The sequence below is a fragment of the Sitophilus oryzae genome, unplaced genomic scaffold (assembly GCF_002938485.1).
Source record: "Sitophilus oryzae breed Bouriz unplaced genomic scaffold, Soryzae_2.0 scaffold_690_pilon_pilon, whole genome shotgun sequence".
Lineage (NCBI taxonomy): Eukaryota > Metazoa > Arthropoda > Insecta > Coleoptera > Curculionidae > Sitophilus > Sitophilus oryzae.
The window spans coordinates 179465-199150 of record NW_022147296.1 but is presented as its reverse complement, the minus strand read 5'-3'; the positions used below and the strand labels follow the sequence as shown (position 1 = coordinate 199150).

Sequence of the window (19686 nt, the reverse complement as noted above, 5' to 3'; positions counted from 1 at the left end):
GCATGTGGTAACCTTGTGGTAACCTATGTAAAGCAAATTTAAAGGTTAGTTTTATCTAACAATTGCAAATAAAGCGAAGTTTTTACAGAATAGTTAAGACCGTGAAATGTAATAAATAGTTTTAACATAAAGTTGGTGGTTGACACAAACTGGCAAACTACAACTCGAATAATTATTAAAAGAAAAGATACCTAACCTCAAAATTTGCTGATCATTTTTTATTGTAGGTTAAAGAATAAAAGTGTAGATAGGTATGCCCAAATATCACAATAGAAGTTATTCAATGATTGTTAATTTAAAATTTAAAGACCAATTAATTGTAGATGTTGCATTGCATAGGGAAACTCGGCTTATAGACACCTTTCTTCTGACTCTGAAAGTGTTCAGGTATAAATATGAATGAAAAATTGGTATAATACTTACCTGAACTCCTTATTGTTTGGTTTATTAATACTTACTAGATATTCGTTTTTGACCAAACCGACAAGAGTAAAAATGTGTTCACTCCTCGGTTAATTCTTAGCCTTCATATTATTAGCATAACGGGTAGGTACCTAAGTATATTTAATTATTATGTTGCGTCTTTTTTAACACAGTTGTAAGCACAAAAGGTGTACTTAGTCACATTATCAACCTCAGTTTTTCTTTACATCTTAAGAAGTACTAGATCTCGTACTAGATATTGACATTAGCCATACATGTGCTAAGTAGGTATATTTTTTTTATGAAGATAACTGTGCCTATTTGCTATTAAATGTTCTCATTAGGTACTACAAATATGAAAATATGCCAATATAATAGGTTCTTCCAAGCGAAGTTTGAAGCCCTATTTTTAAGATCTGAGCTCATTTCCTTGCACTACCCTCAGTATTTCTATTAAACTATCGGTAATATTTTTGTGCTGATTTGGGTATGATATTATACATATAAAAGTTGTTTGAAACTTTTTTGTGTTGCTTTTTCTTATGATGATTGAATCTTACTGAGGCTTCGACTGAGTTTCATATCACACCGTATACCTATCAACTTGGTACCTAAATTAATACCTTGCGCACCATCGGATTTTTAAGTTTTCTTAAAATTTAGCCGAGCTTAACCCCAAAATATCAATGTTATTTTTGAATAAAGCTGGACTTTATTTTAAGGAAACTTTCCTGATGCAATCGGGCATTATTGTTTAGGCATTGTTGTTGACACCCTGACTTATCTACTAAATTTTTGCTGATGTTATAGATAATGAAATTACTATTGACCAGTTGCCCTACTTAGACAATAGTCTATTAAAAGAATTAATTCCTCAAATGGGCCCCAGACTTACAGTTCTGCGAGAAATTGAAAAACTTAAAGAGAAAAATGACTCTCTGGTAAGTTAATTTTTTTTAAAAGACCCTGTGAGAAAGAGGGGAACTTTTTTTATTTTTAAGAATCATCGCGAATGTAGTGCTTCAACTGTAACAGAAACATCAGAATTGAATCAATCCCTTGATCAGTCTTGTGACAATAATGATAACATTACTACTGATGAAAGTAGTCACCAGTCTAATGTACAAGTAACGGCGGAAACTCCTGTCATAATATATGAAAATGATGATTTCCTGAAACTGCTCCTTAAGCCTAGATTTGAGGATTTTGACCTTAAGACATTATTATTGACATCCCCATTAGGAAAAAGTATACTAAATTATTATAAAATTAATAATAAATTGGACAATATTAGAAGGAACAGACTAGTGTCAATCATTGTAAAACATTTATACAACCACATAGTTAAAAAGTAAGTAAAATACTATAATAGATAACATTTTTAATACTCTTTTCACTCATCTGAACTCGCTTTTGAGTTTACATAAGCAAAAACTAAAAATTATTATTTTTTAGTCGACTTCAACAAGATGAGTACAATTCTTTGGCTGCTAAAATAGTGCTGCTTTTTCCAACAGAGCCAATGGGAGTGTATTACTGTCCCCCTGTGAAAAAAGCATGTAGTCCATTTCACAAGCCAGTTATGGCTAAGGGCAAACTGGTGAATCACTGCAGAAATATTTTATTTAGATCTGGTGATACCCAAAAACAAAGGAAAAGGGCACATGAAGATGAAGACGAAGAATCTTTTGGTATTGTCCCGAAACAAAAAGAAGATAATTTAGAAGGTATAGCAATAAAATAGTAAAATTTAGTTTAATTTAATTAAGAGAAAGCAATTTTTAGATACATTTAAAGAAGAAATTGCATGGCTGCAACATAATACCGAGCCATGGAATAAAGTAATGGAATATTGGACTCGAACCTGGGAAGTTCGATCCACATCATGTGACATGTCACCCTCAGTGTCGCAATACCTTGAAAAATGACCTATTTTAAATGATTTAAGAGCTTCTGTTTTGGTAAGTAAGGTATTCTTTTTTGTCAAGTGACTTTGTGTGCTCTTTAGCGTTAATTTTTAGATATTTTTTATATAAATATTTAAATATCCTATTATATTGGCATATTTTTGAAAATAATAAAAAGTTATTAGTATTAGGTATCGTAAAATTAATATTCAGTGTTTATCTATATGTAATTTTATTTTCAGATTAATTTAGACTTTGAAAAAAAATTCCCTTCTTCTCATGTGGCGTTTCATCTAAATTGGGAAAAGTTTTTTAACAAAGTCATTTCCTATAAAGAAAACGAAGTTTCTGATACAACAGCGCTGTCACTACTAAAGAATTTAAGAAACTTAAAAGATGAAGGTAACGTAAATTGTGTATTGCTTTAATGTTATTTTATCTAATGAGGCCTAATTTTATACAAGTTTTATACAGGTACTATAAGTATAATTTAATATCTTTTCTTAATTCTTTTTCAGATGAAAAGTTGCCTTTGGAGTTGACCATTTTGAGCTATTTATTTCCCCCGTCTGGAAGAATCCGTACTACAAAAAGTGGACACTGGAAATTTTCTCTACTAGAAAGTATCGAGGGAATGATGTACTGAATCGTACATGTAAAGGTAAATAAAACTGAATGTCCCTTTAAAAATGCGTGCCTATTTGCACTTTTTTCACAAAAAATGTGTCAGTATAAAGCAGGTATTTTGTATGATGTTTGATGCTCCATGGTTTATGTTTTTGTAGAATCCTGGGGATATTGACAAATGCATTCAGGAAAAAATCGAAAAGTCATTCGAAAAGAAGCAAACAGTGCAACCTTACTTACTTATTGATGGCGATAACCTAGAAACAATAAGAACTGCATATATAGTTATAGATCGCTTAAAATACCAGTTTATTTCAGTAAGTGAGGCGTTCGATGTTCTTTTTAAATGTTACCATGTAATGCACATTAACTATGCCCCACAAAACCAGCACATATGGCAATTAATTCAAATTTGTGTCTATAAAATAAGAACCGAGTATGATAAGGTATTTCCCAACTTATTGGATATACTTGCACAATTTGATTAATTTTTCTTTTTATACAGCAATGCCTTTGTTCCCGAATTTTGATTTTTAAAAAAGTTTTTTTTACCTAATAACATCAAAATGAAATGTAAACTGTATGGCAAGTATTTTTTAATTTAATGTTCCAACAATTTTTCGTAAAATACAGGGACACATATTTATTTCTGAAGAGTTCTAAAAGGCATTGCTGGGTAAAAATGATTCACAAATGATTATTTAGTGATAATGTTATTTAGTAAGTCAGAATTATCTAAAACCTGATTTTTTTTTACTTATAAGTGTTGTTTTTTTGTTACCTAGAGTATGTCATTGTCGATAGCACACCTTATACATTTACGGAAAACAAGACATGGATATAATTACTCTTTTTACCCTAATAAACATTCTATATTTTAGTGCACGTTTGATTTGCACAAAAAGTAAAAATATGTGAAACGCAAAATCCAAACATGCATTAAAATATGGAAATAAAAGTGGCGACGGTGTAAGTAGCACTGAAATTATTTTAAATGGTTATACAATAAGCAATTATTAGTGGCCTGATTTTAAAAATAATTTAATGTCATGTTTTCCACAAACATTTACCATCGACCGTCAGCACCGTCAGCATATAAAACTTGTTTTATAAAAACCTATTTTATAAGAAGGTACACCGAAAAGTATTATGAGATATCTGTTTTTATTTGGTACATGAGAATTTATGACTGTTACGTTATGTTATTAAAATTTAACTTGTTTTTAGGCTTAGGCTTACATAAAAAAGTGAGATGTATATAGGGTGTCTAATTTTCTTGTAAGGTTTTTCGCTTACGAATATAGACACAAAGTTGTAGTTTAAACAATAGAATGTTACTTTTTTATGAAAAATTATATCATTGGAATAGGCATAACTCTTTTAATTTGTGAACTACAGGGTAATTTTAAAAATTTGACATGTTCAGGTACTTCTTGTATATAACTCAGCTATCTTATTAAAATGGTTAAAACGGGTTAATTCTATATTACAAGAAGTAGGTTTCCAAACATGTCATGTTTTCAAAATCACTCTGTAGCTTAAAAACTAAGAGAGCTATGCTTAATCCAATGATGGCATCTTTTTTTTCTAAAAATTTAGCAACTATTGTAAAAACCGCAATTCTATCTCTACTCGTGAGCGAGAAACCCTATAAAATTCATGAATGTGGGACACCCTGTACCTTCAAACCAAAAAGTCTCCAAACAGTATGTGACTACTTAGGGCCATATTTAGCCATATTTACATAGTCAGTTAAATTGTATAAAGACTTTTTGGTCTGGCTCTCTAATTAATTGTTAATGTTTGTAGGATAATACCTAGCTATAAATGTTTTTTGTTACTACTTGGGAAACTTAGTTTGTTTTAAGCATTTGTTCAAATAGACGTGTAAGCAAAAAGTCTTGGCAAGTGGCTTTGGTTTTAATTGTTTTGCAGATAATGACATTTTAAATTAAAACCTCGATAAGCCATATAAGCATAACAAAACTTTTTGGTATTCATTCCTTTTGATAATATAAAGTTTAAGATTTATACTGTTTATAAATTTTCCAATGTTTATGCTGTACATACTAAAAATAAACTTTTAACAGAAATATTTTTGCCTTACTTCAAGAATTTTATTTTACTCAAATGAAACAAAAAGAAAATTGTTCGGAGAATTGAAAAGTCTCAAATTTAAAAATATATTTATTCAGACTAAGTAAAAACTTTTGTTGCTTCAATTCGTTCGTATCTTAAACCAAACTTTTACTAATATTCATTTTGAGAAATAAGTTACTCAAATGGAGATTGAATATACTTTGATCAAGAAAACCGTTATATAACTTCAAATTCGAGGCATTTCAAACAGAGTAAATGCAATTTCAATTGTAGAATTAGTTTATTTTCGCTTTAAAAGATTTGATATCTTAAAACAACAATCGTTTGTGTCTTAGATATAGTAATAATAAATATTTAAATCTAAAATTTTTATTCTTGTTTTAAAAAATAAATCATTCATTAGGAGAATATTGTAGCATTAAATTTATCATTCTAAATACTTAGTATAAATATATATTTCTTTGCGTATATACACAGTTAAGATTTATTCTATTTGAGTAGGTATTAAATGTTTGAAATAAGAATATTCTTTTTTGTGTGTAGCTCCTAGAATAAAAAACTTGAGAATTTTGTTTAAGTGCAAACCTAAAGTATGTACCAGGATGTATTTCAGGAAAATATTTTAACTTCTATAGGGTGGCGCAAAAAAGTGTGGTGGACCTGGGTGATTTTTTTTTAAGTGGAACACCCTGTATATTATTGCATTTTTGGCTTTCTTTCTGATCACTTTACATAACTCTAAGATATGAATAAATAAATTTCGATAGTTTCAGAGATATTAAAAAATAAATCAAAAATATATATTTTTCAGCCCTTCTTAAAAAAATTATTAAAAATACAAGAACTGTTCTGAAATCAAGACTATTTTAGGTATTTACTTTAGATGGTCTGTACTTACTTTGTTATAAATATGAAAATCGTAAATCATACAGGATGTTCAAAATTCTACGCCAAACTTTCTAAAATATAAAATAATTTTTCTTCGTTTTTTTTAAATGGAACACCTTGTATATTATTTTTTCAAAGACGGAGAATTAAAAAATGAACATTTTTTGTATTTAGAGCATTTCAAAAATTTTAACGGTTTCGCAGATATTTGCGGTTTTATATTTCATACGGCATTTTCCACAGTAAATTTTTATCAAAGCCACCCAATGATTTTTCTCTCGTATTTTACCATTGACAGCGCCATATGAAATAATACTGCGTGTATCTGCGAAAAAAAAACGTTAAGAAACGTTAAACATTTAAGAAACGATAAAAATTTTGAAATACTCTAAATACAAAAAATGTTCATTTTTTAACTCTCGATCTAATAAAAAAATAATATACAGGGTATTCCATTTAAAAAAAAACAAAGAAAAAATGTTTTATATTTTAGAAAGTTTGGCGTAGAATATTGAACATCCTGTATGATCTACGATTACCATATTTATAGTAAAGTAAGAACAGACCATCTAAAGTAAATACCTAATGTACTTTTGATTTCAGAACAGTTCCTGTATTTATAATAATTTTTTAAGAAGGGCTGAAAAATATGTATTTTTTATTTATTTTTTAATATCTCTGAAACTATCGAAATATGTTTATTCATATCTTAGGGTTATGTAAAGTGATCAGAAAGGAAGCCAAAAATGCAATAATATACACGGTGTTCCATTTCAAAAAAATAATCCAGGTCCACTGACACTTTTTTGAGCTACCCTATAAAAGTTTACATAATTTCCTGAAATACATCCTGGTACATACTTTAGATTTGCACTTAAACAAAATTCTCAAGTTTCTTATTATAGGAGCTACAGATGCCCGACGCACTATTGCCGGACCCTGTATATCTTTATATGAGCCCATAATATGTGAGCCCATCTCTTCTTGTCTAGAAGAACCTTACAGGAATTCTACAAAATAAAAAATCGAAGAAAATATATATCTAATCAAAACAGTTACCTTGCCAACACTTGGAGTCCTCTATTAAATTTGTCCTCCGAAACACGGTCTGAAAGAGTAAATAATACTAAGAGATCTACTGTTATAGAGCGATCATGGGACAATTACGTTTACATTAAAAAATCGTTAAAATTAAGTTGCAAATAATTATAATAAATGGAAATTGTGTTTTCTAAGAGAGCTGGCTTTATATTTACAGAAACTCCATTATAAGCATAATTAGTATAATATACTTACACTTAAATTATAAAAACACTAATCACCCACGCACTGAGACTCCCAAAAATACTGCTTAGATTAAAATGTTCTTCGTCTTTCCTCTAACTACGTTTTCAGTCGATTACTTAATTCGCATGTCAGGAGACGTGGCATCATTTTTTACTAAATATATTATGGTGTCCATTATGGCAACTCATAAAACTCAATTTTTTAACATTGAAAATGTTTCTGTTATCCTATATAAGGGAGCCCAAATCGAATTAAAATGCTACATTTGCCACACCATGACGACATATATACAAGGGTATAGGAAATCTCGGCGCAGCGGCGGCAGTCGGCCAGCGCGCGCAAAAACCATTACATCGCTAATTGTTTATTGATATATCTTTATTAGTTTAAAAGCAAAAAATAAATCTAAAAATAAATATGTAAATCTGTTACAATGAAACATACCTCTTTGGCATTTTAACATTGAAAATGTTTCTGTTATCCTATATAAGGGAGCCCAAATCGAATTAAAATGCTACATTTGCCACACCATGACGTCATATACAAAGGTATAGGAAATACGTCGCAGGCAGCGGCGGCAGTCGGCCAGCGCGCGCAAAAACCATTACATCGCTAATTGTTTATTGATATATCTTTATTAGTTTAAAAGCAAAAAATATGGGGTTTGCTTTGATACCTTGTCAAGACATGAGCGAAACTTTTAAATTGTTTCTTTTTTTCATTTAGGCCTTCGTTTTTCGTTAAATGAAAGTTATATTAAAAAAAAATCTCTATTTTTAAACCAAATTTTCGCATGATTGAAATGATTATTCATGTTTAAAGTTTTTTTTTGGTCATAAGCGCTAATGGAAATGTTTTTTTGTAAATAATTATAAAAAATTACTCCCTACGAAGACTTTATTCTGTACTGGATCAAAAAATAAGTATTTGTTTTCTCTATACGGTGGTATTAATATATCGATTTTTGATGATAGTGCCTTTTTACCCTGTTTAATTTTGTACTACTTTCGGAATAAGGGTCCCCATATCATGTACTGTGATGTACTGTACTTCCATCCCTGAAAAATTCAGCTTGTGACACCGAAGTGAGAGGTAACGTCAAAATAAGCTTTAATCTACCTACATCATCATAGGTAGGTGTAGGTACTCTAGGTAAATTCTACCTAGACAGTAGCTGAACTAGCTGACAGTAGTAATTAATTTGTTATCCGATAAGTAGTTGTCATTATATAAGTTTAATCGTCTTATACCTCCTATAACGGTAGGTTTTGGATTTTTCCTGATTGGTTTGTTAAACAAAAATATACTGGGCATATAAATGTCTGTTACAGGTTAATTCGTTAAAGAAATATGTTACACACATATTATTTTAATAATAATAGTATAATAGTAATGGCTATATTATGTTATAACACATTATTGAATTAACAATTGAAAACAGTATTGAATGTACTTATTTTAACCAATGCATTGTTTTGTTTTTTTAATCTCACAAATAAGAAATATTTTATAGTTTTTATTATAAAAAACAGTGATTATACAATTTATTTACACCCCTTACACTGTTTTCTGTAAGGGGTGTAACCAGGAGTATATTTCGTAACCTTTTACGATATAAGAGGGCACAAAGTGTTTTATTACTTAATGCTTAAAATTTAATAATATATTTGTACATAAAATAAAATAGACTAGAAAGTCAATTAATTAATATTGACGTAATTACTAAATAAGTACAAGATTTTTTTTCTAATTATTTTAGTGTATTTTTAGTCACCGAATTATAAAGGAGAGATATCCAACCATTGCATTATTTTACTCACAAATAAATGTTTTATGGTTTTTATTATAAAACAACGATTAATTTATTATACACCCCTTAACCCAAACACTCCAAGGAGGATATTTCGTGACCCCTTATTTAAAGTGGACAAGCTTTATTAGTCAATGTTTTAATTACCCAGCGTCTTTAATAAAAATCTAATGTAATTTTTCATAGAAATGATCTGACATAAAAAGCAAATTTTATCAAAAAACTTTTTGATTATCTACAAGGAGTAAACCGCTGACAAATGTCTGTATACATTAGTATTTAGCATTAGCCAAAGTAATGCCAAAAATACAAATTAAATACCAAAATTTCTCATATAATGTCGCACTAATGCCAAGCTGATTCCAATATAATACCACTAATACCACGAATAATATGTAACACATTTGTTTCACGAATTAACCTGTAACAATACTGGTAGGTACGTGCACAGATTTTTTCCTAGGTAACTTAAAAGTCGTTAAAAAGTCTAATTATATTTAAAGAAGATTTAATTCCAACAAATTACATTATAAGGCCAATAATGCACAAGTAATACCATTAAAATTTTAGCGTTTTTAACTTGTGTAACATATTTCTTTAACGAATTAACCTGTAACAATAGTGGTAGGTACGCGCACAGATTTTTTCGCTAGGTAACTTATTAAGTCGTTAAACAGGCCTATAAAAGCTATAACAACATAGGTAACTAATATTTATAATTTAATTCGAGTTTTAATCTCAAATAATAAATGTTTTTACTGGTGTATTTCTGAAGTGTTCATTATTAAAAGTAGATATTCTTCAAGTTATGCGAAGTAATAAGTAATGTTTCCGGTGAGACCGCGTATATGTCACCGGATTCTGGTTAGTATAAAGACTTTTTCTATAGAAAGAGTTTTTTCTATATTTTCCTTTCAAAATAAGACTAATTTCTTCTTATTCTTTTAAATATTACAGTGTTTCTTTTTCCTAAAATGTTATACTTAATTTTCGCTTAAAATTAAAAAATCACAAATGGAGGAAAATATACGTTATTGAATAAAGTTTATACAAATCACTTTACCATAACAAAAAAGTAAAAACATGTCATGGCGGAAGATATTCAGGTGGCATTTCACACATTTATCTATTAAAATCGAGATTAAAATAATAAACTTGCGTAACATGTTATACACGAGATAGAAAGTTTCAGAATCGATTAATACGCAATACGCTACGCAGTCAACTTATTCCTATGCGCGGATGAGCGTCTTCAAGACTCTTCCTTCGGCCAGGGTCACGACGCCGCCGAAGAGGAATCGGCCTACGTTTGGCTAAACAGGCTGGACACGGTGGAGTACGATATTGGCGAGTCTGAATATTTATAAAAATTTGCAAAGTAAAATATGTTGGAAAAATAATTAGTCCATACATATATAAAAGCTCAAAGGGTTTTTTTGTTGCATCCATCCCGCCGAAAGCGCTTTACCAATCTTGATGATTCTTTTTTTAAATGAAAGGTATATATGTGTAGATTTGTTATGAAGTATTTTTATAGTGCTTAATGGCTATTTCTTTGTGTAAAACGACTAAATACTAAAACATACCTGAAAACACCTACACACAATACCTCCAGAAATAAATTAGTTGTCATTGTCAGTGGTGTGTCAGTTAGATTATATATTACGTTTTTAGATATTTTAGAGTGAGTTGATGCCGCCAGCTTTAGATACATAAATATTAGCACAAAGGTTCGTTTAAACGACATTAGTGAATTAGCTACACAAAGCGATTTTAGGAAATTCATCCTCTTAGAGAGTAAAATTATCTCGGAACAGTTTGTTGTATGAAAATTCCTTACTATTTGGTCTAGAAGAATGAAATCCTACAAAAAGAATTAGAAGAAATTTTTGAAATTCATCAACCAAATGGGTAAAGTTAGTAAAAATTTATATAAAACTTGGTGACCTCTGGATTATACACATAAAAATTGGCACAAAGATAAAGCAAATTTATGAAATGTATACACTTAGGGAGTAGAATAGGGAATGAAAGTTTGCTGTACGAAAATGCAATACTATAACATTATAAACCAGACAGTATAAAATTATATACAAGGGTTTATTTAGTGACATCATAACGAAATATATCTTCCTCAATTATCCTTCAAAGAATAAAAAATAACCTATAAAGAGAGTATTAGTGCTCTTAATAAATAAAAAAAGATGAAAAATAAAAAAACATCTATGCTCACTAGCTCTCTATAAAGAAGTAGAAAATCATTTAAATCAATGCATGAACGATTCGAGGTGTAACGCGAACGTAGAACGTAGTCGCGGGAAAAAGCTAGTAATTTATTAAATTATTTTATGTAACTGATTAATTTTCATTGAAAAGGAATTTTTGTAATTCGCCACTATATTAGTTAAAAACTAAGAAACTCATCAATTTTAAGTTTTGCGATTTTGACTTATACTTTTTACAAAATCTGAACACATTTTATAAGAAAAAAAGCTTTTGATAATATTTGTGTAGATTGACTACAAGTTGTATAACATAAATTTCTCTACCTAGTGGTCTGCAGCATCGCCTTGTGGTGCAAACGTGGGCCTGTTAATCTGTGACGTGACGCACAACAGCCAAGAAAAACAGAAGCGTGGCTAAGAATTTAGTAATTTAAAAAAAATGTCTTTTAGATACAGTAGTAGGTGTTAAAAAGTTTTGTGTTTAAATGGGGTTTGCCTTTAACAGTTAAAAAATTATATCGTAAAATGTAACTTTCCGTAAGAATTCTATATCTGTCATCGATCATGATCTGTCATCATGTTAACCTGATGTTTTGTATGTTATTTTGTTTTTTTGAGGTTTTTTGCTTGCTTGTTTTACTTGGATAGGTGCGATCGCATAATTATTATTGATAATGTTATATTAATGTTAACATTTACTACTTTTCTTGTGTGAATCTTTAAATCTGTTGTTTTTTTGTTAAGTTCGTTATTTAAAATATATGTATGTAATACACTCATATTAACACTAATCATATTTTATTGCTTTTTATTTATCATTTTCAATGCCCCCTGGAAAAGTTACTGGGACCACCCAAAGGTGGTCTAGTGCCATTTCACTAAAATCTAGTCTATATGTTCTTTTACACAAATATTTTACGGTAGGATTTAAAAAGATACTTAAATAATAATGTCACAAAATAATAGATATAGGGTGGTTCGAATTGTATCTGAATTTATAAGATATTCCGCAAGATAAAATAGTAAAAAGTTTCAGAGTAGTCAAGGTATCGTAAGTAGTTTTGAGATATGGGTGAAATTTTCATTTTTATTTCGATTTTTTTTCTCCAAATACTTGAAAGTAACGTCAATATTTAGATGAAAATTGGTGTCTGGGAGTTTTTTGACATGAGAAATTTGATTTTGATGTCAATATGACTCCTTCTGGTAGAGGGCGCCACTTACATATGTTTTAACTGTTTTGAAGCATAATAACTTTTTGTCTGTACCTGTATAAAACTACCGAGGAAAAAAATATACATCTCTGTGATTTTTTACGTAAAAAATATCTCTTTGTAAAAATCGCTACGAGCATCCGTTCTCAAGATGTTTAGAATGGAAATAGCCAATGCATGCCATTATTGACGAAAAATAAACACGTTGAGTAGATAGCTATTTCACTGAAATAATAAATTTGGGAAATTTTTATATTTTTAAATTAATCATATTTTTTCTGCAAAATCAAATGATGATAAAACAGTTTTTGTTAAACTTTTGGTACAAAAACATTTCAAATTTATGATTTTAGTCTAATAACTATTTAGTTAACATGTTTAATTTATGTAGTAATGACAGGCATTGATCAATTCGATTCCAAATATCTCGAAAACCATTACTCGTAGCAATTTTTACCAAGAGACCTTTTTTACGTAAAAAGCGTCGTAAATGTATACTTTTTTACTCTGTAGTTTTATACAGGTAAGGACGAAAAGTTATTACACTTCACAACAGTTAAAAAATATGTAGGTAGCGCCCTCTAATAGTAGGAGTCATATTGACATCAAAATCAAATTTCTCATGTCAAAAAACTCCCAAACACTAATTTTAATCCAAATATTGACGTTACTGCAGAAATTATTTGGAAAAAATCGAAATAAAAATGAAATTTCTACACCCTGTATCTCCGAAACTAAGCATTTTTGGACATACATCTATACGAACATTTTTACTTATTTTTATCTGCAGAATATGCTGCCGAAGTTTCCGGAATACAGTTCGGACCACCCTGTATACACGTACACAATTCTAAAAGTTAAGTTTTATTTCACATTCTTTTTATATTTTAAGTCAATGGGAGGTTTTTTCTCTAAACGTTTTTCGAAATTTAAGCAATTATTTTCTTTTAACCGCACGATTTCACAAACTAAACACCATGTTAAAAAACTATGCATGCCGTTTTGTGGGAAACCACTAATGAATATAATAAATACCTGTATTCTTGAGAATGTTTTTCCGGATTTGTGGAAAAAATCTGTCATAATACCTATTCCAAAAAAAACGAATCCTACAAACTGTAGAAGACTTTTTAGACCTATTAGTATTTTGCCGGTTGTTTCAAAAATAGTAGAGAGACATATCTGTAATCAAGTTATTACTTACACCGATTTAATGAAAATTATTCCTGATTGTCAATCAGGCTTTTCGTAAAAATTTCAGTACAACTACATGTCTGTTAAGCTTATTAATGATATAAGACTTAGAAATGCAGAAAGAAACAACGTGTTTAAGTCTGCTTGATTTTAGCAAAGCATTTGACACGTTAAATCATAATCTCTATTACTAGCAAAGTTGCATTATTTTGGGACTATCTGAACAATCCGTTAACTTTTTACGTGCTTACCTTACTCAAAGATCGCATTGTGTTGGCATAAAAAAGACTTTTAGTCTGCTAAAATCTCCTTATACCCTATGACCGCTGGTGTTCCTCAGGGATCAATATTGGGCCCGCTATTATTCTCTTTATATGTAGCAGACATGAATGACGAATTATCGCATTCTAAGTTACAACAATACGCTGATGATTCACAATTGTATCTATCTTTCACTAACGAGAATTATATATCATATCCAATTTACAATATAATATTGATATAGTTAGATTATTAAATTTGCTACAGATCATAATCTGGAAATTAAATACTTTCGAGTAGGTACTTTTTTTTGAACTTCAGCAAGGCCTGAGTGACCTGCACATAAAAAATTTCAAAAAGTTGAGATCAATAATGTTTTGCTACCTGTAGTTGCTGAGGCCAAAAATCTGGGAATACATGTCGATTCAAAACTTACTTTCAATTCACATTAAAATAAACTTACTAATGCATATTGTTTTGCTTAAAAACTAAATATTTATAAAAATTTCCTACCACCTTTTTGTTAAATATTTATGCAATACACTTATTTTATCATTGTTTGATTTGGTGATATAGTCTTATGATGCCTTCGTTATCTGTGGGCTAGCGAAATCTATACAAAAAATTCAAAACTCATGTATGCGATTCGTTTAATATACTCCTATAGACATCACATTACACCCTCATACCTAAATAGTAATTTATGTTATCAATGTGCAATAGACGTAAATGTCATATAAGTTATCATTTATTTATAAAGTTTTAAAACTGAAAACCACCCTATTTAAATTCACTTTCAATTCTCATGAACATTCTTATTTACCAGAAATGTAAATAATTTCAAAGTCCCCAGCACAGAACTGGTGGCATTTCAGAGATCTTCGCTTTGTAGCGATTCAATTAGCATCAGATTCCTAAATGCGTTCTAAGAGCTTTACATGAAAAAATTTGTAAATAGTGTCAAGTCTATATTTAGAACAACAAAAACAAAAACCGTTAGAAATTTAAACGAGCACAACCTGCCTGCCTGCTTTTGCCGCCTTTAGTTTTTAATTTTAATAATAACCTGATGATTTCCAACTAATTTTAACTTTTCCCTGGTGCCCTAGCCTTCCTCCTGGTCATTCCTCCTGTTGATTGCATTCTCTTTTTTTGTATTTGAGTATATTTTATGTATTTTATTTTGAATTCTTTGTATTAATCTTTGTATCATTTATGCATGTATATTTGTTGTTTTAAATATTTACAGGGCTGTGCGACACAAAAACATTTACTGTTTTTGTTTTTGTGTATCGGTTTTTTTTATAATCGCGACACAGTCCCATTTACTTAATTTTTTCTCTTTGTTTATTGTGTATATTAATGTTTAAAAAAAAGTAAATAAACTATTTTGATTTGATTTGATTTGATGTTGTCTATTTTAAAATATCTATTCCAGAATCAGTCAACCACAGTTCATCATTTATCCATAACCAGAAAATTATAAATTATTACCTAAACAAATTTCGCGCTACACCTCAAACACTCGGCTACGACTACTAAAATGAGATGGGATTCCTTTCGATATTAAAAATTTAAATATTGCTTTATATTGACTAAACCAAACATTATAAGTGATACACGATACAAAAAACTAGTTTGTTTTATAATTTGAGTTTTTATAAATACACACATGGCGAAATTTTTTCAGCGATATGACTGAAATCCTTTTATGAAAGACGCGGTCAATGGCCAATATAAACTATGTCTATCGCACTTAAACCCATTATATTTTCTATACGTAGTATACCTTACCTCGTTGGCGTCACGAGCTGTGGCACTTGGAGTTTAATACGTGCAAAATATAGCGGGAACGAAGGACAAAATGAAATTTTAACCGGCATCGGCAGTAGAGAAAATGGGTAAAATAAAACGTTTTCAAGCGAAAATTGGACAATTTGAAGATTTTTGTGAATAGTTTTGAATATCTTAGGATGAAAAAAAGTGATTTATAAAAAGTATAGTTTAAATAGTTTTTTTTCTAATTTTCTCCTGATTTTTTTGGGGTGGCATTGACTATTTGACCTTATGGTTAAGCCGCCACTGTGTTTTTTGTAAAATTAGGTACTTATATTTTTGTCACTGGGTAATCTCCTTTGTTGTGTGATTTATAAGAGTTGTAAAATTTTGAAATTATTTCCATTGAAAACCCTTTAACCCATTTTTCTTCTTTGAAATTATAGGTTCAAATCGGTCGTAGGTAAGCAGGTTTCAATATGCGATCGGGTAGGCTCGCTGAAAACTGGCGCCGTATTCATTTGCGGCTAGATCAATTAATAAATAACAAAGTGTAAAGCGCTGAAACTGATTCAGCAGACGTGTTACGATCAGAAACCGGACACGATAATAATTATTAATCGACTGGACAGCCCGTTCCGATTTGGGCTTAACATCGGATTATTCAGTTAAACGGTTACAGTTTACACGGTGCCGTTAAATGTAGGACTAATTTGCCTATGCGATGGAGTTTTAGTCGGTTCAGGTATAACCGTGTATTCATTTTATGCAATCACCATTATTTTCCATAACATGTGGTGTTGAAAATTATAAAATGTAATTTTATGCAGATGTGTATTCGTAATTTTCATTTGTAATTAGTAATCCCATCAAAAACATAGAATGTAAAAAATGCCTAACCTAACCTAACCTAAACATGTATCTCCTCTCGTAAAGATAAGGCTTATTTTTAATATTAACATTGGCCCAATTCTGCTTTGTTTTGTAGCTACATGCGATTAAAATCTTCGTCTTTTTTCGATTTATTATAATTTTCTCTCCAAAAAATCCTATATAGGTGTTTCGCCACTGCAAGAAAATCTACAAAATAAAATAGTTATTTTTTGTAAACACTTCTGCGTTAATACAAACGGAAACTACTTGTCAGAAATTTGGTTTACAGATATACAAATTTGCCTAACGAACAAAAAAATGCTTAACGTTTCGGAAAGTTTTTCTCTTTCCGTCGTCGGAAGCAAGAAAAATACAAAGAATAAAGAAAAAAACTATTTAAAATATTTAAATTCAACTATTCGAGAACACTTTAGTTTTTTCAAAAACAGATACGTCTACAAAAACCGTTGACGTTCTTCGTTTTAAAAAACTAAAGTGTTCTCGAATAATTGATTTAAATATCTTAAATAACTTTTTTTCTTTATTCTTTGTATTTTTTTTTTGCTTCCGACGACGGAAAGAGATAAACTGTCCGAAGCGTTAAGCCTTTTTTTGTTCGTTAGGCAAATTTGTATATCGGTAAACCTAACTTCTGACAAGTAGTTTCCGTTTGGATTAACTCAGAAGTGTTTACAAAAAATAACTATTTTATTTTGTAGGTTTTCTTGCAGTGACGACATATTCATATAGGATTTTTTTGGAGAGATGAATACGCCACATAGATATAGATATTTTGTATGTATTTTTATTATGGTTGGCTTATTTCATTCCTGTTACTGTTTGCGTTCTTCCGTGTTGTGCGAAAGTACATGGATTATGTAAAAAATACTAAATACCAGCTTAAATAACGAATAGCTTCTTGCGCTTCAACTATGTTAGTACCAGATCAAGTGATTGATAGAGATATTTCCATTCACGATATTTAAATACGAAATACGGAGAAATATTTTTCCCTAAGCCCTTCAAAGAGGCCTCTCATCTTGGCATCGTATTCCAAGAATATTTCCAGAAACCATTTATGCTCATATTGTATTGCAGATGGTGTTTATTCGAAAGGCTCTTATCGACGGTTGAAGTGGGAGAAATATGAAAACACGAGAATATTTTTTATTTTAAATAGTATTTTTATATTTTAAAGGTGATATTTTTATTTTTGAATATCTCTGTTTCTTATTCATGCATTCATAAAAATACTATATAATATTATGTAAAGTGATATTATTTAATTTTTTATAACATTTTTTAGTTTATTTCGACCCCAGAAACACGATTATGAGTTTTTTTTTATTTTAACGGAATTTTTTGAAAAAATGTTTGGATTTTTTTTAGTTTTTAATTAAAAACATAATTTCCTTATAATATGGCATAACATATGTACTAGATTAAGTTTAGATGTAATAAACTCAAATGTAATAATTACTTTTGAAGAAATACAAACATGCAATGATTTACCTAATGTTCATTTCTTCTAATAAAGCTTCTTGTCCTCTTCATTGTCCCTTACGGAGATTGGCAAGAAAATCTAACCTCTGGCAATAATTTTTTTTTCTAAATTTTGCACTGTAAAACAACTCAACTCTCAATAATTTCTACTCGCATATCCTTATTATGTGGCCTAAATATTGTCGGGACATAGCTGGGGAATGTTCGCTAGGATCGCTATACCAGGTTCTCTCTTTTAATTAAAACAACCATTAGAAATATATGCAATTATTAAATATACAACTACATACATAACAAATAAGTGTAGATAACAATTTTAGGAAATGCCAAGCCTTAAAGGTTCAAGACTCAAAGAGGTACTTACAACAGCATTATCTGACTGGCTAACTTCTGTCTTCTCTGTCTTCTACTGATTCAGTAGTTACTGATTGACTAACTGTCAACTTTGACTGACCATTGGACTGACTAACTGATCTGATCGTAACTAACTGACTAACCGACGAACCCGACTCTCTTCAGCATACTCTTTTATATGTTCTATCCCTCGTGGTCATCGCCGGTTACGTCGTTCAATATGTTTTCATCTAATTACATTAACCCGGCTATGACCATAAGGAAATCGAACTTCGGTAACCTGCGTTTGATTATCGACCCGAGATTGTTGTGTTTTAATTGCTTAATTTTTAATGTAATTTAAAAACATATCTGGGTTGATGTCACGCAGGTAACCAATCTCTTGGGCCTATATCAAATTGGTTTACTAGAATTATATTTTACATGCTTTTTCTCAATTTGATCTAAACCCAAGTTGACATCTATTTAAGTCTTGACAATATCTTGTTTTACGTTCTTGATATCTATGCTTTATATTACTTAAGAGTCCGTTTCACTAGTCCGAAAATGTAGCAAAATAAGCGTTTGGCATTTAAAGTTTTATGTAAAACTGGCTAAGTATTTTTACACAAGTAAAGAAGGAAATTAAAGATAAAGGATTATACTACATCCGTATTGTAGCAAAAATTTTAGACAACTTCTTTATTTTTAAGATTTTGATGGTCAAACATCAACAAAATATTCCTTATGTTTGGACTAAATTTTCTAGAAAATAAAGACATAATTTAAAATTCCGTTACAATATGGAAACAGGATGAAGTTTTGTGATTACAGTGATTATAATTTATATGATTTTGTAACAAATTGCTCGCTATTTTATGGCAATTGCTGAAACTCTGCAAGCCTTAATCGAAGCACGTGTGTTTGGAATGTTGGGTGTGGCTTTGCACAACAGGAACGGGCTAAGCCACAGGCAGATTTTTGAAATGTAATATATATTTCCTTCGGCCACATAACCGTTTTACCCAACCCCTGAGAGCGACCCGAAAGTACAGCGTAATAGACTGAATAATAATGGTGGAAACAGTTCTTTCGGTTTGCTTTAGCCACAACATACAAACCAAATAAAAAATTCACAATGGTGTCTGGCCGTTATGCCAGTCGTAAAAATATTAAATTATTTTTGTTATGATTATTAAAATAACAGTACAATTATAAGATTGTTTTTTAATATTTTTTCGTTTACCTTTCCATATTTAATGCGA

At 30.0% G+C, this 19686-nt stretch overlaps 1 protein-coding gene across 1 annotated transcript; it reads left to right on the top strand.

Moving 5' to 3' along the window:
* Positions 1-236: 236 nt before the first annotated feature.
* Positions 237-3504, top strand: LOC115888271. The gene is made up of 8 exons (XM_030907938.1): positions 237-546; positions 1234-1364; positions 1425-1774; positions 1879-2150; positions 2209-2384; positions 2573-2732; positions 2849-2991; positions 3116-3504. Exons 2-5 carry the CDS (start codon positions 1302-1304, stop codon positions 2349-2351), a joined length of 828 nt encoding a protein of 275 aa, XP_030763798.1. The 5' UTR covers positions 237-546; positions 1234-1301; the 3' UTR covers positions 2352-2384; positions 2573-2732; positions 2849-2991; positions 3116-3504.
* Positions 3505-19686: the final 16182 nt, after the last annotated feature.